The 24746-nt window shown below is 45.4% G+C and overlaps 2 protein-coding genes across 5 annotated transcripts in view; both read right to left on the bottom strand.

Annotated features, from left to right (window-relative positions):
- Positions 1-179: 179 nt before the first annotated feature.
- TMEM140 (transmembrane protein 140) lies at positions 180-15009 on the bottom strand. Of its 4 annotated transcripts, none has more exons than XM_082632190.1 (3): positions 14783-15009; positions 14302-14577; positions 180-988 (listed from the first exon to the last, which is right to left on the bottom strand). In XM_082632190.1, the coding sequence occupies exon 3, from the start codon at positions 950-952 to the stop codon at positions 392-394; it is 561 nt and encodes a 186-aa protein (XP_082488316.1). In that variant the 5' UTR covers positions 953-988; positions 14302-14577; positions 14783-15009; the 3' UTR covers positions 180-391. The 4 variants fall into 4 exon arrangements, with proteins under 4 accessions (XP_082488316.1, XP_082488317.1, XP_082488315.1 ...); XM_082632191.1 differs by having other exon boundaries at positions 14302-14573; XM_082632189.1 differs by having other exon boundaries at positions 14302-15009.
- An 8874-nt stretch (positions 15010-23883) lies between these two features.
- Positions 23884-24746, bottom strand: part of AGBL3 (AGBL carboxypeptidase 3) — a gene marked incomplete at its 3' end in the record, with an annotated part of 116479 nt that continues 115616 nt past the window's right edge. Inside the window, 1 exon segment of the mRNA XM_082632943.1 lies at positions 23884-24295. Coding sequence (XP_082489069.1) covers positions 23884-24295 — 412 coding nt within the window.

The raw sequence follows: 24746 nt of genomic DNA, 5'->3' as shown, positions 1-24746 counted from the left end.
CTGGCATTTGGCAACTTGTCCTGGAAATCTGGCCCCATGACAGGAAGCTTCATCTCCCCATTGTTCTGAGGATAAAGTAAGAATGGCTTGCTCAGATCAGTTAGTTAAAGCAGGAATTCTTGTGACAATGAGCTGTGTGGTTTTAGGGTGTTCTTGGGAACCTTACAAGTCCCAAAGGGGACACAACCCTACACTAAGAAGCCGAGGGAGCCCTTGCTGCCTGTTCTTGACGTCGGGTGCCCTACCCTCTCCGCGGTGGGTCTCGTCTGCTAGATCTTGAGATCAGCATTAGCTATGAAACAGGATGGCTGAGAAGACACAGCAGCCCGTGAATTCTCTGGCACCTTCTCTGAGCATAGTTCAAACAGAACCCTTGCAGTCACGTAAGCCTTTAGACAGAGCTGGCAGCTCCCAAGTTCTTGTCCTTTGCCCTCTGAGGGAACACGACTGTGGCCATGAGCAAGAGGATGAGTAAGCCCTGGGCAACACCCAGAGCTAGCAACCCAGGCCCCAGGAGGGAGAGCTGGAGCCACTTCCATGTGTAGGTGAGGAAGAGGCCCAGGCCGCTGGCCAGCAGCATGGAGGACGTGGCCAGGAAGCCCACGGCCAGCTGCCACTCTCCCTCGTTACTGTTGCACCAGGCCAGGAGGAGAGGCAGGGGGACGAAGAGGGTGAGGACCAGGGCCCCGTACACGCCAAGCCTGGCCAGGGCCAGGCCAACTCGAGGCACCCCCAGGGCCTCCAGCTCAGGGAACTGGTGACACTGTAGGGCTCCAGTGCCCTCGTTCCAAAGACAGAAGTTGTAGAAGCCAATTCTGAGGTTGGGCAAGTCGATAAGGTTGCCGGCCTTCCAGAGGAGAGCAAAGAACAGCAGGAAGATCACTGTGACTGTGAGTGTCATGATTCCCAGGAACAGCAGTTGGTTACTCCGCCTTGACCTTAGGACAGGCATCTTCTCCTGCGCTTCGCAGGGCGCCTTCCTGGGTACCTGCAGGAAGTCACGCCGTGAGTGTCCGGTTCTCCCTGTCTCCCTCCCAGTTTCTTCTCAAGCTCATGCTCTCCCTTCTGGAATTCCATAAAAACCTGTGGCAAACTCCCTTCAAGACAGCCAAACCACAACCAAGACATCTGGGGTAACCTCCAGGCGGGCTCCAGGGGCTAAGTCCTCAGCTGCCTCTCTGGGCCGAGATCAGGAGGAAGGGCCCTCCTGGCAGCTTTGAGGGCGGGAAAGATCGTAACTGAATGCCCTTTGGCGTGAGACTTTGCTGAATCTGATTTTTCCTTAGGATTAATATCTAAAACTGCAATCACTGGGTCAAGGGTAGCAATATTTTTTAGTGATTTTACTGCATTTTACCAAATTGATCTACAGGAAACTTGCCTTCTCTAGTCCCTCCATAGTATATAGTATCGATATATATATAGGATGTACCTTGGTCATCTTTTTGGAGAAATCTTTTCACTAAGTTTTTAATCAGAAGGACTTCTCCAAATTGGCCTCTCAAACAATAGTCTGCATACTGTGCCTTTATATTTGTAAATTTGCCAATATGGAACAAAACAGCCATTTCCATCCTGAAGTGCGTAGGGGCATAGGGTCAGAACACAGGGTGGTGTCCTGCAGTGCACCCGGCCAGGGCTGCCCGTGGTGTGGGCAGTGCAGGGAGTCGTGGCCAGTGGTGGCCTTGGAGAGAGGCCCAGAGGCAGCCCTGGAGATCAGTTTCTGGAGGGACCCCTTGAGAGGCGCAGCCCCTCACCTTTTCCAGAGCTGGCTGGAGGGTCTGCCTGACCACTCCCACACTTGTCCTGCGCGTGGGAAAACAAAGCGTGGTGAGAGGGGGCAGGATGTGGAACAGACTGAGGGGGAGGGCAGCGTCAGTCCACGTGGGCTGCTACAGCAAATTACCGTGGACGGGGCGGCTTGTCAGCAACAGAGGTTTCTTTCTCTCAGTTCTGGCGGCAAGTCCAAAATCAGGGCACCGGCTGATTCGGAGTGTGGTAAGGGCTCAACTTTTTCTGCGTCCTCACATGGTGGAAGGGACCAGGAACTCTCTGGGGCCTCTTTTTTAAGGGCACCGATCCCATTCTAATCACCTCCCAAAGGACCCACTTACAAATACTGTCTCGTTGGGGGTTAGGTTTCAACATACGAATTTTGGGGGGACACATGTTCAGTCTGCAGTAGGTGGCTGATGAGAATACAGATTTATCAGTGACTCCTTTGGCAGAGACAGAAAGATTTATCAGGTATAAAAAGGGTGTGTTTAGTCCACGGTATTAGATTGGTACGGTAAGAAGTTTTAACCAGTGCAGCCCACAGGATGGGAAAAATTCCCAACAGGAACATAGTTTGCACGGTTTTACATATTAACAAATGTTTGTAAAAGCCTGTATCTCCATTTTTAATGGATTTAGGTATTTCGGGGTGTAGGATGGATTTCCAGGACTGGAATCCGGATTTACACCATTGTGCAATGGGAAATAAGATTTGACTTGCCTCCATGGTCCAGGTTGGGAGTTGGGGTGCCTTTGTGTAAATGCTCCCTCTTACTTCTCCTATTTCAAGCCTGTTACACTTGAGCTAAGAAAAAATATATATATATTATTAAGCTTAATGCAAAAAGATTCCTGGGGCTTCTCAGAGGAGACTGCCTGAGCCACGTCACGCAGCAGCTCCCCAGGCACCCAGGGCCTTTGTTTCTGACTTCCTCTTCTCTCTCGAGGTTTTCAACAGAGAGTGAGACAAAATAAATTGGAGCTAGGAAGCCCATGAGTAGTCGTGTGGAGAAGGCGGTAGTCCCTGATTTACTTCCTCTCACCCCTTTATGCGCATAGAATTCAGTCCCAACTCCTATGCCTGGTACGTGAGGCTCACCACGATCTGGTACGGCTTAGAACTTGAACTTGGGTTCTCCAGTGAGGCCCAGCTCCCTTTGGTCTTCCCTCCTTGCTTTGCTTTGTCCGGCACCTGCCCACTGTCCCCGTTCCCGACTGCCCACCCGCTCAGGCACTCCACCTCCTCAAGTCCTACCCTGTTCTCTGCCTCTCTGAGTCCTACTAATTTTTCACCAGCTTTCTCAGACTACTTCAGCCCACACTCTGATATAGCTGAAGGCCAAGATTATGCTCCCACTAGCTGTTTTATCCCAGAGTGGTGCGTGATACACAGTAGGAACTCTTTTTTTTTTTTGAATGGATGAAAATGACATGTAGCATCCTTTAGGTCCTGCATGTACTTATCTAACAAAATGGCAAAGCTTCTTGAGGTGAGGGGCCGTGTTTTACGTCTCATATATACTCAGTGCTGGGATGGCTCCTCCGTGCTTCCTGTTGGGATGTGGACAGAGAGGTTGGGGGCTAGTCCTAGCTTCTTTTTTCTAAACAACTTCCCAGTAAAACAACATGGTTATTTGGTTGGAAAACCCTAAGGTACTCTTCTCTGCCTTGCTAAGAGCTGACCTTGTTTTGTTTTGTTTTGGCTTTTAACAATCCTAGTATTCATGTTGTCACCACAATGAGCTTTTTCATTCCCTTTAGATGATAAGCCTGTGCTTCCTTCAGAGGGCAGAAGGGGACACTGCTGAGTCACTGTTGCTATTTTTAGGTGACGTTTTCCTGTTTATAATAAAGTAATGCATGTTGGTTGTAGAAAACTAGAAAAATGCACGAAATTATGGAGACAAGACTAAAAATCGTCTATAACTTCAAGGTTGTAGAAGTAACCACTCAACGACACATTTCCTTCTATAATGTTGTTTTACATAGCTGGGACCACGTAAATACATGTGCTTGTATCCCTCTTTGTAAACATCATTATAGCATTAATATTTCCCTTTGTCACTAGAAGTGTTTCCTAAACAATATTTTTAACGGCTGCATTAGCTGTTCTATTGTGTGTGGTTTATATATTCTTACGATGTTGTTTTATAATATTAAAAATAATGCCACGGTGACTATGTTTGTGAATCAGTTTAGCCTTCCACCAGCAGTTTAAGAGAGTACTTATCTCATCTTATCCTCCCAGATTGAATTTTCTTGTCTTTTCATCTTTGATAACGAAAAATGACACAGCATTGCTATACTGTTTCTTTTTAATGAGCAAGGTTTAACGTTTTTTAAGTGTTTGTTGACCGGCTCTGTTTTTTTCTCTTGGGAGTGCTGTCATTTTTTTTTTTTTTTCTTTCTATCATTTTCAGTTTTGGTTTCTGTTTGTCAGTATATATGAGCTCTTTATAAATAAAGGCTGCTAGCCTTTTGCCGTCACAACGGTCATCGTAAAGCATAACCCTTTTGTGGCAGTGGGGCCCCTGGACCAAGACATAGATCTTGACTCTGAGTGAGTGTGTGGAGTGTGTTCACGCTTGTCACCGGAGAGCCCAGGGCAGCAGAGTCCCAGTTAGAGAAGCAGAAGGAGGACACTCCCAGACAGTGCATTCGAGGCAGTTTGTTTGCTTTTGTTTTTTAGTTTAAGTACCTCTGAAGTTTTCACATTGATGGGATGATGGCTGAAAGAGGCACAGACATAGTATCCTGATCTTCTAAGTTATGTTCTTGCCCCCTTCATGTTAAAAGAGTGAAACTTTCATGAGGTCGTGTCTGAGGGAGGATTGGCGCTCTGGCAGATTGTCACACTGAAAATCCCTCTGGCCGCCCACGCCCCGAGTATAGGACACCCGGCAGGCAGAGAATGGGTGACCAGAGAGCTTTTCCCAGCATAGGTTTCACCCCTGGCCTGTCCCTTGACTGTAAGGGACACTTGAGAAGGGCTGATGGAGCGGGGAGGCCAGCTCTTGCCACCGACACTGGCTTGTTTACTTCAGATGGCTGAAGGTCTACCACGTGCTCTCTTGAGTTCCAGAGTCAAAGTGGACTTTGACTGCTTTGCTTTGACAGCGAACTGCTGCCCGTAGACCTTTATTTCCGTTTTAGAGAAGGTCTGTAGCTCCAGTCTCCAGCTCCCAAACACTTCTTTCTTTTATGCTAAAATATCTATCAGCTTAATCATTATGTGGCTGCTGTATACAGATGTTGATCATACACTTATTTATAACTTCTGATTTGTTACTGCTCTAATCATGACTTCACATATTACATTTTCATCTTATCCCAACATACGAGATTCCCCACAAAACTCCTTTCTCTACATTGACTTAGCAAAAATACCCACTCCCAAATCACCCACCTCATTCTGTTTTGTCAGTTCATTCTTCCTGCCTGAACGTCTAATGATATTCAGTAACAAGACTTTATATACAGATGGGGCTTATTTAGTTTCTCGCCATTTTGCCCGAGTTCACCATCTGCATGCCTCTGTCCCGAATGGTGCCCCCGAGGGTAGCCTCCTGGAGCACCCTGCACTGTCGCTCATATCAGGGCACCGCTTGTCCACCACCGGGAGATTCTGCTCCGTTCATCAAGTGTTTAATGAGCCCTTATAGGTGCCCATCGGAGAGGAAGGCAAGTTCCTGTAAGTGTCCCCTTCAGTCCGAGCTCCCCCTCCAGAGGGCTCCAGAGGGTGGGGATGAGACTCTCGAACGTTTGAATTCCTCGGCCAGGGAATGATACAGTGTGCTGTGCCTGCAGGTGTGTAAATGTCCTGGAACTTGTTAACAAGGGTGACTCGTGACGCCAAGGGCGCCCACTTTCCAGGGACAACATTAACAATAACTTGGCCTTCTCCTGCTTCTTTGGGATCAGGACTCCCCAGTGCTGTTAGTGCCCATGTCACCTCCTGGACCTCTTCCCCCGTTATTCCTGCTCTCCACTCCCTCCCCCAGCTTCTGCCAATTTGGCTCCTTTCGCATTTTCCAAAAACTTGAGGCAAGCTCAGGACTTTGCACTTGCATTCCTCACCTGGGGTGCTCTTCTGTTATCACGTGTCTGCCTCCCTTGGGTCTAGGTCCCTTTCTCAGTGGCGCCATCCCTGGTCGGCATTTTGAAGCCGTAGCAGCCCCTCCGCGGCACCGGCACCGCTCCCACTGCGGTCCTTCCCTGCTCTTCCTCCTTGCCGTTTTCTACCATCTAACGTGCTAAATGTTTTCTTTTGTCTTCCACCTACAACCCTCAGTAGAATGTAAACTCCATGTGGGCAAGGAATTTTTTTTTTTTTGCGGTATGCGGGCCTCTCACTGTTGTGGCCTCTCCCGTTGTGGAGCACAGGCTCCGGACGCGCAGGCTCAGCGGCCATGGCTCACGGGCCCAGCCGCTCGGCGGCATGTGGGATCTTCCCGGACCAGGGCACGAACCCGTGTCCCCTGCATCGGCAGGCGGACTCTCAACCACTGCGCCACCAGGGAAGCCCCTGGGCAAGGAATTTTATCTGTTAGGCAAATCAGACAAAAATCTATGGCTGCCCGTCTCTCTCAAAATCTGCCTTTAACTGTTATATCCGCAACACCAGGACTACCTGGCACATTATGGGCACGCAGTAAGTATCCACTGAGTGACCTCTGAATGGTTTCGTGAACGTCAGCCATGGCACATAGAGCTTCGTAAATGCCTCCTTCTATTTTTTTTTTTGCGGTACGCGGGCCTCTCACTGTTGGGGCCTCTCCCGTTGCGGAGCACAGGCTCCGGACGCGCACGCTTAGCGGCCGTGGCTCACGGGCCCAGCCGCTCCGCTGCATGTGGGATCCTCCCGGACCGGGGCACGAACCTGTGTCCCCTGCATCGGCAGGCGGACTCTCAACCACTGCGCCACCAGGGAAGCCCTCCTTCTATTTTTTTGACCTGAATCTCTGTTCTATTTCTCCTCCTTCTCTGTTTTTTATTCTTCCCGTTCCCTAAATGTAAGTTTCCTCAAGCTTGTCCCCTTTCTCAGACCTGTATGTGAGCCTGTAGCTAGCTTCAGGCGTTGGACACTGTGAGGCCCCTTTGCAAAGAGGGACTCAGGTGTGGTGAGGCCCCGCCCCGCCCCAGCAGGAGCAGTTGCTGCCATGACCTGGCAAAACTTGGATGTTATAATTTTGCTGTCAGACACTACACAGTTTGCAAGTTTTGTGGAACAGAAGCTTGAAAGAAAAACGGATGGGTTTTTAGTTTATCGGCTACAGATTCATCTCCGGGCCTTCCTTCTCATTAATGACTTAAGAAAGCTATCGGGGACCTTAGAGGGCAGAACTTGCTTTGAGAAGTCTTTGTGATCACTGGAGGTGTCTAAGAAGGAATCTAGTTTGACTGAGGGCTTATTAATGATTAAATACTGACCTCAAAATCTTTTTCAGCATTTACTCTGTGCCAGGCCCTGTACTAAGCACTTAGCAGGTATTCTTAAGTTTTCACTATGAGAGCACATTTAATGTTATTATCTTCACTTTCCAGAGGAGAAAACTGAGGCTTAGTGAGGCTCAGTAACTTCCCCAAGTGAGCCTGGTCAGGCCTGTTGGGCAGAATTGTGAAATCACTGTAAGAACCTGAGCCTTATCTCCCGAGGTCTGGCCCTCACATGCATCATCCTCTTTAATCTTCATGGCCACAGTGTGTGGACATCGCATTATTCTCCTCGTGTATGGGGGTGGCACTGAGCTTAGACTTTGAAGCTGTGTGTCCTGGGTTCAAATCCCTGCTCTACCATTTACTAGCTACCTGAATGTCTCTCTGCCCAGTTTTCTCATCTGCAAAATGGGTATAACAACAGAACTTGTTTTGTAAATGTTATGGAAATTAAGTGAGGTGATTTATGTGCAGCATGTGGAACATTACCTAGTATTACTTAAATTATTGTTATCATAGGGAGGAAAGTGAGGCCCAGAGAAGTGACATTCCTGAGAAGACACTAGCACTGGAGTTCAGAGCAGAGCTTCCCTGGAGGACCTGGACTCCAGGAAGCTGGCCTGACTGGTGGCTGGCGCCGACGACTCTGGGATGGTGTGAGGGATGTGGTGGTGGAGAGTGTGGGCCTTAGCGCCAGAGCACCGCAGTTCAGGCTGCTGTCCTGTCGCTCATAGCGCGTGACCTTGAGCATGTCGGAGTCTACATCCCCGCCCTTAACGCGCCTGCGGGCCTGTCCCTGGGGGCTGTTGTGAGACTGAAGTGAGTTAATTTGATCTGCACAGGTGGACTGCTGCCTGCTCTGGTGCCACGGTGGAGGCTGGGGTCCAGGGGAGACAGGGGACACGAGGGAAGAGCAGGGCAGGGGCGGAGGGTGGGGCTGCGAGGTGACGGGGGGAGGGGGAGCGCAGCCCAGGGAAGAAAATAAGAGCAGAAGAAGGCCAGCAAAACAGACTCTGACAGAGGAGAGAGCCAGCTTGCATCCAGCTGAGCTCACTGGGCACCAGTGTGCTTGTGGCTTGGGCGTGGCTCCTGACGAAAATAAAAAGGGAAGAAGAAAGGGAAATGTGTCGTATTTGCTTTGGCAGAAACGTGAGCTCAGGTTCTTACTTTTGAAAACAAGGCCACAGCGCTGTTTCCCAAATGTTGTAAGATGGAAGCAGCAGCCTGGGTTTCAGATGCCGCGTGGACGGCCGGGCCAGCAGTGGCTTTTTATGGAACACTGTGACGTCTGGATTTACTTCATTTTTCCATGTAAATAAAAACAGCTTTGCCAGCAGAAACATGGTGACACCGTGAGACTGCAGCGTGGAGTCGGCGCACTCGCCGCCCCCTCCGCCTCCAGCAAGCTACTGCAGTAGACTGTCTCAGCGGCTCCATTAATATTAACTGGCTGTTTGTCCAGTTGTTTTGCTGCTCATTAGCCCTGCTAGTAAGCAGATGATCCAGCTGGGAGCAAAGGTCAGAAAAAAATTGAGCGTGGTGTGGGGGGGGAAAATCCTTAAAAATGAGCAAACGCCTGCACCTTGGGACCCATCCTCGCTTGGTTTTTACTGGGGGGACTTCGCAGTGCAGTTTACGGGGGGACCAAGGTTCACAGGCCCCAAGGCAGAGTTTGAAGACAGATAACAGTACCAGCAAAGAGTGGACGGCCTTGGCTGTCACCCTCGATTGTGCTGCTCCTGCCCTCTGTCCTGCACTCATGTGGAGAGCCCCTGCCCCCCTTCTGCTGATGAGGCCAGGGTTTCCTCTTGTGACTCCAGCGATGATACATGTTGGACGGTTGCCTGAGTCACAGGCCCTGGGGAATCAGTAACATGCGGGGCAAAGCAGGGGCTTGCCTTCCTTGAGCTTGCCCTCTGGTTGGGGAGACAAACACCAAACATGTATTTTTAAAAAGATAATTATAATTTTTGAAGAGGTTTGGGAGGCAAATAAACAGGGTGATGTGAAGGAGAGAACCTGGTAGAAGGAAGTGATGGGTCTCCATTGGAGGATCAGGGAAGGCCTGTCTGTGAAGGAGACATTTGATTTGAGGCCTGAGGGGTGTGAAAGAGCCAGGGGAAGCGCCTTCTAGAAACGGAGTGCAGTGGTTATAAATACCGGCTTGGGAGAGGAACAGACCAGGGGCTGGGTGACAGCCCAGTGACTGAGGGGACAGGACGAGGCTGGACTGGTGAGCGGACCCAGGTCCCTGAGGACCTTGGAGGCCAGGGTGAGAGGTTTGGATTATATCCTCACTAGGTGCTTCATTAACTCAAGCCCCTGCTCCCCCAGACCTAAGGCGCGAGGCCCCAGGTGGCGGGGCTGAAGGTGCGGAGAGTTCCTGAGCTGGGGTTGGAGCAGTGCCAGGCGTTGTCTCTGGCGGTTCTGCCCACTAGCCCTGCTGTAAAACTAGTGAACGCAGTTTGCCCCCAGCAGTCAGAAGGAAAGAAGAGGAAGGAGAGAATGATAGACGGTCACTTAGACTCAGACCTTCAGTTTTGCAGAAGTTATTTTGAGAGCTGGCCGGAAAGGAGGCTAAGCTTTCTCAGACTTCACCTCCATCCCCCCCACACAGGAGGATGTGGTTCTTACCTGGAGAGTTTGTAACGCATATGAAATGGCTTTGTAACTCACTAAAATAACTCAAAGAAAGCAAATCACAGGCAAACGGAGCAACAGGTGCTATGGGGCCTCTCCCTGCATCCCTCAGAAAGCGCATCTTTCCCTGGTCACTCTTAGGCGGGTGCTGACCGAGGCCTGATGCTTGCTGGTGGGCGGGACGCTGCAGGAAGGGGCCGGGGTCGCTGCTCCTTTATGTTCTCTGCTCTGCCAGGGTCTCGGCTGTTAGCACCTCCACCTCCCTCCTGCTGCTGAGTGGGCAGGGGATCTGTGTCCTCACAGAAGAGCTGGGGGTCGGGGGCGTCCCCTCCCAAAGTCTATTCAAGTCTAGATTTGGGGCTGATCAAGGTAAGTTGTATATTGGGACTCAGAAAATGAGGTGGCCCCAGTGGCCCAGCCCAGGTCCCAAATCCAAACCCAAGTCAGCCTGCCTGGGAAACACCTGTCAAGGAACCCTAACGTACACCAATCACAGTCTTCCAGCAGCTTGGGCCAGCTCACCTTCCCCAGGAAATAGGACCTGCCGGCCACGAGGTCGAGGCTTCAGCATAAGCCACGTTGCCTCTTCTAATGTTCTGTCCCACATCCCTAGAAAGACTGCTCCACCGCTTGCGAGGCGCCGTGCTCCCTGGATCTGTGGACCGTTTTCCCTTGAACGAAGGAATGCGTAAACTCATTACTAAATTCTTTCAGTTCTGTCATGTTGACAGGGCTGAGACCGCTGAGGTGGTGTGAGCCCAGGGGTATAGAAGAAAGCCCTGCAAAAAGTCTCAGTTTCTGCGAGAACATACTGTGCGTGCATGTGAAGATTAAACTTCCAAAGATATTTATTATATTAATTAATTCACCTTAAGCTGTAGTTGACTTGAAGAGGCCTAAGGCAGGCTAGAGTCACTGAGGTCATTGCAGTGTCCAGCTCCCAGGTAGAAATAACTGAGGGGAATGTGGGCTCAATAGAACAGAATGGCAGGGGTACTGGATGGACAGCTCAGAGAGCAGAATGTCTCAGAAAAGCCATGTATCTGAAGTTAATACACCATAAAATTGGTCTTATAATTCAGTGGAAGACAGGGTTTTCCACTGACTAATGCTGAAGCAATTGATTATTTAAAACAAAAGAAAACTATTTTAGGGCCTCATCTCACTCCACATCCCAAAATAAATCTCACATGGATCCAATAGTGAAGCGTAAGGAACAAACAGACAAAAGAAAAAAAAAGATCTAGAAAAAAGTAAATATTTGATTTATGAATGAGAAAGAACGCTCTGAGCTTAAAAGCAAATTGAAACTACAAAGAAAAAAGCAGTACAGATTTAACTATTAAAATATACATTTCTGTACGACAAAATGTAAAATTAAAAGTCAGTGATCATGGAGGGCTTCCCTAGTGGCACAGTGGTTAGGAATCTGCCTGCCAATGCAGGGGACACGGGTTCGAGACCTGGTCCGAGAAGATCCCACATGTCACAGAGCAACTAAGCCCGTGCGCCACAGCTACTGAGCCTGCACTCCAGAGCCCGCGAGCCACAACTACTGAGCCCTTGCACCACAACTACAGAAGCCCACACACCTGGAGCCTGTGCTCCGCCACAAGAGAAGCCACCGCACCGCAATGAAGAGTAGCCCCCGCTCGTCGCAACTAGAGAAAGCCGGAGCACAGCAAAGAAGACCCAATGCAGCCACCCCCCCAAAAAAAAGTCAGTGAGTGTGGAAAAATATCTGCAACAAACATGAACTGGTTAATATACCTAATATAACAAATGTTCATGCAAACAGATAAGAAGAACATTAACCTCCATAAAAATGGACAAGGCATATGAAGAGATATTTCACATAAGAAGGAATGCAAAATAGTTAACTGTAAAAAACTCTTTTGTTTATTTGTACCCTCCACCAAATGTGTGAGGGTTTTTCCCCACCAAGGAATTCTCTGTGACACCTGGATGTCCTATAATTTAACTTAATTCTGACACTATCTACCTGGAGATAGCATCAGATCCCACAGGTTAAGGGGTCAGTGCCACAAGCCGAGCGCTGCCCCTGCCCCCAGTGCAAGTCTAGGATAACTTCGAGTGTCCCATGACCCCCTCCTTGGGTTTGATTAATTTGCTAGAGTGGCTCACACAGAACTCAGGAAAACAGCCTACTTACTAGAATACTCATTCATCATAGAAGGATACAACTCAGGAACAGCCACCCAGAAGATGCACAGGGCAAAGGGTGGGGGGAAGGGTCGTGGAGCTTCCATGCCCTCTCTAGGCCTGTCACCCTCCTAGCATCTCCGTGTGTCCACCAACCCAGAAGCTCTTGAACCCTGTACTTCAGGGATTTTTATGGAGGTTTCATTACGTAGGTATGATTGATTGAATCATTGGCCACTGGTGATTGAACTCAGGCTCCAGCCACTCTCACCTCCCTAGAGGTTGGGGGCTGGGGTGGTGGTTTCCCCTGGCAGCCGGCCCCATCTTTAGCGACTTGCCAAAAGTCGAGTCATTAACAACTCAGAGGTGGTTGAAAAGGGTTTGTAATGAATTAAAAAAAGACACCTTTACCTCTATTATCACTAAGGAAGTTCCAAGGGTTTTAGGAGCTCTGTGCCAGAAATGGGGACAGAGACCAAACACATATTTCTTATTATAAAACACTATCACATTAACTAACATGAAAAAAACGTCTATACCTCATGTAATGTAATCAAAGATATGCCAAGTAAAATAACCTATAAGTTTCCCTATTAAAACTGCAGCTAGGGGCTTCCCTGGTGGCTCAGTGGTTGAGAGTCTGCCTGCCAGTGCAGGGGACACGGGTTCGAGCCCTGGTCTGGGAGGATCCCACGTGCCACGGAGCAACTGGGCCCGTGAGCCATGGCCGCTGAGCCTGCGCGTCTGGAGCCTGTGCTGCACAACAAGAGAGGCCGCGACAGTGGGGCCTGCGCACCGCGTGAAGAGTGGCCCCTGCTTGCTGCGACTGGAGAAGGCCCTCGCACAGAAACGGGGACCCAACACAGCCAAAAATAAATGAATAAATAAATAAATTAAAACTGCAGCTAAAAACACTGATATCAAGAGTGCAGTAAAACTGACATTTTCATATAATGATGGTGGATGTGAAAATTCTTAGAAACATTCTGGGAGGCAGTATGGCAAAAGGCACTAAAAACCCTAAAAATCATCATACATTTTGGCCAAGTAATTCCACTTACGAGTCTACCCTAAGGCAGCAATCAGAAATGCAATCAATGATTTATATACAGGAATGTTCATCACAGTATTACTTTGGCAAAAAATGAGAAGCAACTTGAATGCCGAACATTAGAATCAAATTATGACATATCAAGATACTAAAACTATGCAGCCTTTAGAAGAACCAGGTCTGAAATCACGCTTTATAGTATGACTGCAAGAAAGAGACTAAGGAATTGTTCTAAAATGTTAATGTTTGCCCCGATATCTCTGGGCATTATGGGTAAGAGTTCCTTTCTTTTTGCATTAATAATATTTCCAGAGTCATGTGTTGTATTTATGTAAAAGTGAAATTTAGAAAACGAACAACCTTAGTGATTAGATAAAGCAGGGGGTTAGCTGGAAAGAGAGTTGAGAAAGGGGAATATACGAAATCAAAAGGAGAACGTCGTATGCACGGATTCGGGACTTTGGGAGAGATGGGGTTTAGGAAGAAGATACTGAAAAATGCATTTCAGCTGTCATGAGGGAGGGAGGAAGGACGAGTCGCATACATACGTGTATTTATCTCTTCCCAAAGAGCCTTTGATTTTACAGGTGAGGAAGCATTTTGGAAATTATTAGGGAAATAGCCCACGTTAAAAAAAAATCATTTAAGATCTGCAGCAACTGAACTAAAATCCCACCGTGCATTTCCATCAAGGTGTGAAAAGCAATGTAGTCTAATACCATAGGGTCTGAAAATCTCTTAGACCCTCTTGTCTTCTGAGTCAAGAACACAGGTCTTTCTGACAATCTTAGTCCCCAGTGCGTATTTTAAGAACTCATGGTGTTTCCTGTAACTACCAGTTTAGCTACTGCGAGTCAGTGATCTGCTTTTGTTTGGTGGCCTATTTCTGATGAAGAATCCACTTCATGCGTCACAAACCGTTATTTGTACAGACTCGGTGCAAGATCCTGCTGCCCACAGTTGTCCCCTGCATTTCTAACCAGTTATACTGGCATTACCTGTACCGCTTCTGAGGCCAGAGTCGCACAGGGTGATGCTGCAGGGAGCAGGGAGAAGGAGGGAAGAGCAGAGCTCACGAAGGTGGGTCTGTATCCGGGGGAAGGTCCCCAGACCCTGACTGCCAGTCGTTTCCCCGGGCCCATGGCTAGAACGCAGGGTATGAGAGGAAAGCTGACTTGTCTTGCAGAGAGGCAGGCGTCTGGGCGAGCTGTGGGGCATGTAGGGTAGGTACTTACCAAAAAGATGCAGAACCCCCAAAACACTCATAAAGAGGAGGAGCAGGAAATCAGGTTCGCTTGATTCTTCTCTCTCGCTGCCTCCTAATGTCAGGTTCCAGAAACGAGGCCGGTGGGGACGGGAACGATGCAGCCCCGAGCATAAGCCCCGAGCTTATGACCGGCTGGCAGGCGCAGTTGTGCCTAAGTAAACAGCTCTCTGAACTTTGTCACATTTGTGCTGACTGATGACACTATCCCCTGATTTCACTTTCATTTCTTGCCGGTGGCTCCTGACTTTTCAGAAAGAAAGATGTAAACAACATTGTTGTTCCCCAAACCGGCCACTTTATCCACACCTGAACCAACCAACCAATAGACTTAAAAGAGGCAGGTAAGTGTCTTGATTATATCACACCACAATTCCAGAAAGGAAACTGGCCAAGACACTCTCAAAACTCCTAATGTTTTAAACCAAGGTAAATACAACCTAGACTCTTACTCAGAAGGGACCCTCCAGATCATCTGGTCTGAGATCCCAGACCCAGGTCACCACTGGGGAAGCAGTTAGGCATCTGTCCTCTCCTTTTCAGAAATCAGCTTTGTAGGATGACTGGGCATCCCTGGACACAAATCCTTGTCGTCCTAGTGTCCTCACCAGGGTGTTTAGGCCCATGCTGGAACAGCTGGAATATCTTATTTCAAAATAAGAGCAGAACGGAGCTTTTATTTTTGTAATCATAGGGGCTCCTAGCCAGAGTTTAAAAATTGCTTTCTACGCTCACATGACCAGCTGGAAATTCCAATTTGGGGTTAAGCTCGGTTAAGTCAGTAGACAGCTACCGAGTAATATTGCTGAATCCTCCAGGGTTCCTCTTCCCCTCCCTGGCCTTCCCTCAAAGGAGTTTTTTGAACTGCTACATTTTTTTCTCCTTTGTAGTTCTTTTAAACTCAAACCCTAGAAAGAGGTGATGTAGGTGCTGTGATCTAATAGGAAGGAAGAACAGAAACTCTGGGATCAAGGAGCTCTGCTACAGATTAGTGAATTATTTAACCTCTCTGAGCATCAGGGTCTCATGTGTAAAATGGAAACAATACCTACTTTGCATGGCTGTTGTGGAAATTGGAGATAATGCATGAAGGTTCTTAGTACAGTTCTGGGCACACAGTAATGGTAGCTGTTATTAAAAGCAGAATTTCTGAATATCTTGTCTAGCCTTCATAATAATGCCTTCAAGGCAGAGATAAAATTAATTTTTTGGTACTGCTATAAACTAGTCACGCTGAAACCTGAACACTGGTGAATGAAGTGACACAATATAGAATAGATAAAAGTATACATTTAAGAATTTTATTTGAAGTTAGAATGCACATAGTTTTTAAAGAGTCAAGAATTCATCAGAGTTTGTTATAGAAAACAGTAGTCCCACACTAGCACCTTCTTCTTCTCCAGGGTAAGCACCTCATCTGTTTTACCTGATTCTTTAGGTATTTACCTCTGCTCTGTAAGTAACAGGCTGATAATGGTACTTCTTGATTTTTCAGTTTCCGGCATAATCTTTTGACTCTCAACTATAGAAGATGAAGATGTAGCTTTCTTCTTCCTGACTCATGTTCCACAAGTCCTAATTCCCTCTTCCAAATTGGTTATTATTTTGTTTAAATTGGTACTCAGTGTCTACAATATTATAACTATGTAAATACAATATATAGTAGCTGAGCCACACAGAAAATGATGATTTCTTTTCCTTTCCTGCATAATTTTTTGTCTTTTTCTGGAGATGATACTCGCCTTAACTTTTTGTTTGTTTGCTTGGTTTTCTGTGTACTTAACACTAACCCAACCCTTAAATCTTCATAATTTATTTTTTCAAGGAATTTGTAGGCATGGTACTTGATGTCTTCCCAAGATAGTCTCCCCCGGAGCCTTCCCAACAAGTCTGGGCTGATACACAGCTGTCATCCTGGCATTTCATTTCACTACCACCATCCTGGGGTTCTCATTGCCTCTGTCCAATGTTGGATCTCATATTTCCTGTGTCAGAAGCTTTTCTTGATCTATTCTTTTTTTTTTTTTTCTTTTTTTTTTTTGCTGTACGTGGGCCTCTCACTGTTGTGGCCTCTCCCGTTGTGGAGCACAGGCTCCGGACACGCAGGCTCAGCGGCCATGGCTCACGGGCCCAGCTGCTCCGCGGCATGTGGGATCTTCCCAGACCGGGGCACGAACCCGTGTCCCCTGCACTGGCAGGCGGACTCTCAACCACTGCGCCACCAGGGAAGCCCTCTATTCTTAAATTTGATCAAAGCTAGAAGAGTATAGAATTTTAGGTTAAAAATAATTTGCCTTTATAATTTTAAATATAACCACACTGCTGCCCAGGGCTGCCTTCCACAGGCCGTGCTCCCCGAGGCATATCTCATTTGACTTTCTAGCCAAGAGCTAAGGGGCCCAAAGGCTGCCTTTATAATTTTGAAAGTCTTGTTCCATACCATCTAGCTTTCACTAGAAGTTGAGAAGTTTAAAGCCATTCTGCTTTCTAGCTTCCAAAATGGCCTCCTCTCCTAGTCGCATCCTTGTAGCTTTATCTTAAAAGATAAAATTGTTATTTTAGTAGGTTTTTGAGAAGGAGCATGTGTGTTCTTCTCAAAAGGATAAAAAAAAAAGGATAAATATGTGTCTAAACATGTGTCCAGTATGCCAGTTTTTACTGAAAGTCTAATTTTTTTTTTTTAAACCCTTGGAGGGCTCTTTTTAGCCGTCTCTTTCACTGGTTCCCTCTGACAACATAGTGGTCCTCTAGTAGAGTTTGTCGCTCTTATCAAGCTACTAGCCTCCTCTTAATTGCTAACCACCCAAATCTCTGTTGTTTTCGACAGCACCCTTAGGCTTGAACTTCTCCACATTCTGTTCCAAACAAATCAGTATAGGTAGGGAGAACTTCAGAGCTCTTAGTTCTTATGGAATGCCTCTCCTCCTGGGGCAAACTATCTGAGCCACAGCTGTGGAGCTGGGGGTGGAGGCAGCGATCCACTTCTTCTAGAGCGACACCTCTGCTTTTTGAGTGTGGTGCTGGGTGGGGCGGTAGCCGCTGGTCTTTTTACCCTGCATGGAACCTCCACCCTATGAACAAGCTTGGGCAAAGGTGACTGGGACTCCAGCTTCTTGGCCTGCTGAACCTGGGGAAGAGCCTTTGTCTTGTCCTCCACTCAGCCCTCTGGTTGGGTGGAGGACAGGTGGCTCTGACCTCTTGGCTGTACCTGCCTGGATTTTAGCCTCTGAAATAAAGGTAGGGACATGAGAAATGCTAGCAGCCTGCCTTGCCTAGGGAGATACCATAGCCCTTGACTGGGAGCTGTGGGAGTGCTATTCCTGTGTCCTTGGTCACACGCTTGGGAGAGTGGAATTTCCCTCATACTGAACTGGGGTGAAGGGCGAAATGGGTTGTGGCTTAAGTGCCACAAACTCTCACTGCTCTTACTGAGATTTGTTAGATTTTCTTGAATAAATGTTTCTTCACTTGTTGTGTGCCCTTAGGACAACTTCTAAAGACTGACTTTTTTTAAAAAAACCAGTTTTGGTATTCTCACTGGGGAGTGGATGGAGGATTTTCTCAGGGTGCAGTTCTAGAACTGGATTTGTGCCCCTTTATTGTTTTTTAAAGGGAAAAGTTTTAACTTCATATAATCTAAAGACATTTAGCCAGCAAAGAGTATCATGAACAAATCCGAAATGACAAATTTCAGAAAATTACAAAATAAGAAACAAATGTTTGTAAATTTCAAGTCCCTTAAATTAATCTGTGAACTTAGAACGTAACTAATAAAAATACTGATAGGTTTAACTGGGAATATCTTTGTTGTTGTTTAGGTTTTTGTTTACTTGGAGCTAAGAAAATGAATAAAAATTTATTGAGGTAAATATTAAGCTACTTTTATAGACTTTTTTCAGACTTTTTTTTTTTTTTTTTTTTTTGCCTGAGGCGCACGGCATGTGGGATCTTAGTTCCCTGACCAGGGATCAAACCCACGCCCCCTGCAGTGGAGCGTGGAGTCTTAACCACTGGACAACCCGGGAAGTCCTATAGACTTCTAATAGATACATTGTAATCGTCTTTTTTTTCCCTTTGTTTCAAATATCTCCACCTAGTTTTGTAAAACATTGATGATGGTTTAAATAATAGTAAAAATACAGTACTATATCTTCTAATTCTAGGGTACCTAATGAAATGGAAATAATGTATCACAATTAAATTAAAACCATATATTTTAAAAACACTCTTAGGAATCATAGTTCTATCAAACAATAAAAAAAAACAAAGAACCAATTACATAACAGCAGTTAAACTAAATAGAGGTAAATTGAAATTACTTTTAAAGAGAGAAAAACAAAACAAAACACCAGATGTCCCGCAGTGCGTGTGGATGTTGTGGAGTTGGCTGCTTTGAAATCTGAACTGACCCTGCATGGGACCCTGGATCCCTTATGGTGACCTCATGGCTTAACTCTCCTCCTTCCTTTGAAAAGGGAGAAGTTGTCATCATCTGTATGACCTTCTCTAAAGAGAGCAGGTAAACTTATCACCTGCAGCACAGTTTCAGTAAGAGAGTTTAAAGGATCCCTTTATCATTTACAGCCTGTTTTATTCCTGTGTAATACTTTTTCAAGCATTTTTCTATTTCTGGTTCTTCAGTTCCCACACTCTTTCTGTCCCTCATCTTCTTGGGAAGGCAGGGTTAGGTTTTCCTACAGATGAGTGTTTTCATCCAGACCATCCATTATTTCCCTTTAAAGTTCTACATTTTTTCTGAGATGCCTTTGGCATTAATTGGTTGGGACTGGAAGGATTTCGATTCCTTTTTGACTGGTCATGTATGTTCTTGAAGATGAACCATTAGGCACACCATGACGTGAGAGTTAAGGAACTTCGCTCTTTCATTCATTTTGAGAGGTCTGCTGTGTCCTCAAGTGAAGAGGTGGACCCTTCCACATTTCTATTAAGTGTTGCCTAACACAGACTTTGTACCCTTAGAGGACTGGCCTCTATGAAAGGCAATTTGAGGGCTTCGTAGTTTTGTGTAAACTCATGAATCTTTTCACTGACATAACAGTATTCTTTACCCAGGGCAGAAAAACTTTTGACTAGCTCTTTACTCCTCCTTACAGTATGTTGGCTTCTTACTAAAAAAATAAATCATAGCAGCACATACTGAAGGAAAACCCAAAGGGCTTTGCCTCAAGTAGTCAAACAACACTATCAGAGCACTGCTTCAGGAGCTGCCGGACAGCTAGTTCTGTGGCAGTCTGAAGGTCCTCCATGGCTCCAAAGACACTGATGCTGGGTCTCTGGCCATTAGTATGCCATGGACCACAACTGCCTGCTTCTACCCCTGTGGAGTGTTGTACTTCCACAACAAACAAGTACCTGGCCACCAGGCCAGACCATTGGTGGGGCAGGGCAAGTGAAGCCTGGCTGAACGAAATGGTACACTCTTTGTTCCGTTCACTGCCGCACACATAGAAAGTGAGGTTTGTACCGTGCATTGGGGAAAATGTAAAAGGCTGACTGTAGCCAGAGGAGACTAACCCATGAGCTCTGGCCACTCTGGGCCCCAACTGATGTTGCGTCAAGCTAGGGGGTTAGAGTGGTGTCATGCTGAAACCCATTGTGTGAACCCAAGCACGTCAGGGCATAATGGTGAGTCATGCTGAGGCAGAGGGCTCACATGCCCCCGTTCCTGGGTGCGGCTCCTTCTCCTGATTTGGAGTTTCTTTCTGTAGCCTTGAAGACGGATCCTGCCTACAGAGGTTCCAGGGATCTCTCTTCTCTGTAGGCTCGCTTGAGCCTGTGTTGGTCAGTGCAGACAGGCTGGGTCAGAGAAATGAAGAGCCTCCCCAAGGGTATTTCCTCACTGATCTGGAGTTCAATTACAGGAACTCAGGAGACATCAAGAAGAACTGTCGATGTCTTCACATTTCATGTATTTTCAGTGGAGTCTTGTCGTAGTTCATTCCAAGTGTTCTCAGGAGGGGTGACTCTTTTACCCAGGTGCCTTCCTTCATGTGGCCCTGCCATCTGGGCACAAGTCATTTTCAGAACTGTGGTTACCTCTGTAGAGGGAGTACTTCATTCTATCAGCTGACTTTGCTATCTTTTATTTCTTTAAACAAAATCTCACTCTCCTAATATCTCTCTAGTAGATTCACGCCCAGAGCCTCTTTTGTCCATCATGCAGGACTCAGACATGAACAGTTCTTTCCACACAAACTTTTCCCAAAGAAGAAAGGATAGAACAATCTGCAGAGACTGGTCTGGGAATCCTGGAGGGTGCCAGGGTTTGGGCCAGTGGTCTACCTAGGAATGTGGAGAATAGAGGCTCTTAGCAGGCTTGGAGGTGAGGGGTGAAGATGGCCAAATGCTTGATGAAATACTTGTTTCTTTGTTTATAGTTTATTTGAAAGAGAAATTGCCAATTAGGAGTTTATAACATGTTTCTGAAAGTAAAGGATTCAGCTATGATAGTATAGAAGGAGATCTTTGTGTGGAAAAAATGACTTAAGTACCCCTTTTATATGCAGAAAGTATGCTCACCCTTCCGGGATAAAAACGAAATATAACTTTTTTTGGTGATGTTGGGCAGATCATCCTTATCTTAAAGCCTAATTATAAAAGAACAATTTAATGATGTCAGGATGAAAGCTCCAGAGTTAGCGTATGTCTTTTTTTCCTATTATAAAGCCCTTCTGCCTGGGTCAGTAGCATCAGTGCCGACTCAGTTACCCAGGCTCCATGAGGCATCACTGCTGTCATGTGTGGAGAACCAAAGGTGATACAGAATCTGGGTCATGTCTGCAAAGAGGATGGGGTCACAGCACATACTCAGCCCTCCTATCACAGTGGTCTCCGATTTTAAAGGATTTTTTTTTGGTGGGGGGCTGGACATGGAATTCAGGTTTGTCAATACCACACTGTTTTGATTAATGTAGCTTTATAGGTAAGTCTTTTAAGTCTTATAGTCAGATAATATCAATCCTCTGACTTCTTCCCTTTCAGTATTGTGTTGGTTATTCTGAATCTTTAATCTTTCTTTTTTTAAAAAAATAAATTTATTTATTTATTTTTGGCTGGGTTGGGTCTTCATTGCTGCAGGTGGGCTTTCTCTAGTTGCAGCATGTGGTGGCTACTCTTCATTGTGGTGCGTGGGCTTCTCACTGTGGTGGCTTCTCTTGTTGGAGAGCACGGGCTCTAGGCGCACGGGCTTCAGTAGTTGTGGCACGTGGGCTCAGCAGTTGTGGCACACAGGCTTCAGTAGTTGTGGCTCACGGGCTCTAGAGTGCCGGCTCAGTAGTTGTGGCGTACAGGCTTAGTTGCTCCGCAGCATGTGGGATCTTCCCAGACCAGGGCTCGAGCCCATGTCCCCTGCATTGGCAGGCGGATTCCCAACCACTGCACCACTGGGGAAGTCCTAATCCTTTTATATAAACTTTAGAATCAAGTTTGTTGACAATTTGCTAGAATTTTGATTGGGATTTCATTGACTCTATAGATCAAGTTGGGAAGAACTGACATCTTGACAGTAGTGAGTCTTCTTATCTATGTACATGGACTGTCTCTCCATTTATTTAGATCTTTGATTTCTTTCATCAGAGTTTTGCAGTATTCCTCATATAGATTTTGAACATACTTGATTTATACCTAAGTATTTGAATTTTTGGTGCCAATGTAAATGGTATTGTGTTTTTAATGTCAAATTACAGGATTCATTGCTGGTATATAAAATAGCAATTTACTTTGGTATATTAACTTTGTATCTTGCAACCTTGCTATAATTGCTTATTACTTCCAGCAGGGATTTTTTTTTGTTGATTCTTTGGGATTCTCTACATAGATAATCATGTATTCTGTGAACAAATACAGTTTTATTTCTTCCTTTTATTTCCTTGTCTTAATGAACTACCTAGGGCTTCCAGTATGATGTTGAATAGGAATGGGAGAGCAGATACCTTTGCCTTGTTTCTGATCTTAATAGGGCAGTATCTTGTTTCATCATTAAGTATGATCATGAGTTGAAGATTTTTTGGTAGATATTCTTTATCAAATTGAGGAAGTTTCCCTCCATTCTTACTTTGCAGAGAGTTTTTAATCATGAATGGGTGTGGGATTTTGTCAAACTCTTTTTCTGTATCTATTGATGTTATCATATAGTTTTTCTTCCTTATTCTGTTGATGTGATGGATTATATTGATATCTGAATGTTAAACCAGGTGTGAATACCTAGAATAAAGCTGACTTGACTGTGGTGTACAATTATTTTTATACATTATTGACTTCTATTTCTAATATTTTGTTGAGTATTTTTGCATCTATGATCACAAGAGATATTGGTAATTTTCCTTTCTTATAATATTTTGTCTGGTTTTAGCATTAGGGTAATGCTGGCCCCATAGAATATGTTAGGAAGTAGTCCTTCTGCTTCTGTCTTCTGGAAGAGATTGTAGAGAATTGGTATAATTTCTTTCTTAAATTCTTGGTAGAGTTCATCAGTGAACTCATCTGGGCCTGGTGATTTCTCTTTTGGCAGGTTATTATTATTATTTTAAAATATTTATTTATTTGGGGCCACTGGCTCTTAGTTGCAGCATGTGGGATCTTCATTGCCTGATCCTCATCCTGTAATGGATGCCACTGTTGACCTGCAACTACAGGCTGATTGACTTTTCTCACCGCATCCATCTCGACTTATTTGCCTGACAAACCTGTTTCTCTGCAGTGTCCTTTAGGAATCTCACTAGTACTCACTGTCTTATGAGTGACAAACTGTGAGGTGCTCCACTTGCTTTCACATTGAATAAATGGCTGGAGATGTACACTCATCAGCTCTAACAGAAACTGCACATCTAATCTTTTACACTTTTGCTGAATTTTGAGAAGCAAAATGACTATTTAAACAGTAATCTATGCATTTTTGTGCCATTTTGTGTCAAACTTTTCCTCTGTGCAATTAGCATCTTTTAATATGTAGTATTTTCTCTAATTACTGGAGATACACAACTTAGTACTTTACTATGCACTGTCTTATTCTGCAATTATTTTAGTCATGTATGTTTTATATGTACGGTTATACAGTAGTAAAAATACAGGAATGTCTTTTATATCACTGGTGGTTTCTAACACACTGCAGACACGATGTTTGTTGACTGATTCATTAAAGTGCCTAGTAGGGACATTAATGTCAGTGATAGTACTTGTCATTCCTTCCTTGAGGTCTTAGTCTTTTGGTGTTGTTTGAATAAGTCATTTCAGAAGAAATCAAAAGTTCAGAGATTTTTTTTTTCATCTTGACAAAAATTAAATATAAATATCGAAGTGATTTTTAATTTTCTATATTTTCTCTGGATTTCCTTTTAACTCTCTGAAAGATGTTCCAACTAAAGAAGATGGGATGTCTAAAATCTGTAGTTCAGTACATGCACATGAACATGTAGGGGGTGGGATAGGGATAGAAGGACTGGGAGGGCTTTTCTTTTTCTTTTCTTTTTCATTTTACTGTGTAAGCATATGTTATCTTTCATCCACAGTTTTCAAAAAGCAGCATAAAGACAGATTATTTGTCCCTTTGCAATTTCAGATGAAAGGTGGGTTGTCCATCCTTCTTTTTTGGTTGCTCTCCCTTATTTTTAGTTGGATGGGGGACTGTTTGCATAGAGTCTTGCTGGTTGGATTCTTCAGCTTGCAGACTCTTGTCTGCATCCTTCTCAGAACTTGAGGGAGTAGTCTCCCATTTGCTGCTGACAGGTTTCATGTACTTAGTCTTTGTGGCCTTGACTCGAGAATGTTTTTTCCTCTTCTTGGGCCCTTTGAGAGGTGACAAACTTTCAAATGACTTCTGGGACACAGAGTGGAGCAATTCTGAGGAGCTTACCATAAGAGTCCTTTGGCTTATCGAAGGGGCAGTTCTGGGTGGTGTCCAAGATGTGCTGTATTTCTTTATATTTATGTAAGTAGATGGGTTTAGTCTAGGAAAGAAATTAAATATGTGAGTTTTTGCCCAATATGAACCATAAGTATTTGTAGTCCTTAGGTATTGTCATAGTATAAATCATATTTTTTTTTCCTTTTGGTGAAAAAAGGAAAAAATCAATATTGCTGATTTTTTTCCTTCCATTCTCCCTTAAGACTCTTACCTTTATTTCTATGGGAGTGGTCTAACTTCATTTCTGGACATGAATTTTCAGCACTACTCCAATCTTGTATTTCTAAATGCCTAGAGGATATGTTTATTTGGATACCTGCCCTGACCCCAGGCTTCCTAATATAACGGCCATTCTGGGCCTCAGCTCCTTACTTATGCATCTACTTGAAGGAAATGTTCTCTAAAATTCTACTTTGCTCTAAAAATCTACTTTGTTTATTCTGTTAGAATCAACTCAGTATACATGCTCTAAGCTTTTTCCCCCCTATAGTCAG

The sequence above is a fragment of the Mesoplodon mirus genome (genome assembly GCF_964341445.2).
Source record: "Mesoplodon mirus genome assembly, chromosome: 9".
NCBI lineage: Eukaryota > Metazoa > Chordata > Mammalia > Artiodactyla > Ziphiidae > Mesoplodon > Mesoplodon mirus.
Note: the sequence above shows the minus strand (reverse complement) of the source record. Positions and strands in the feature narration are given on the sequence as shown.

Bases quoted from the DNA above. Each gene is read 5' to 3' on its own strand.
- TMEM140 (XM_082632189.1), bottom strand. From the start codon at position 952: ATGCCTGTCCTAAGGTCAAGGCGGAGTAACCAACTGCTGTTCCTGGGA.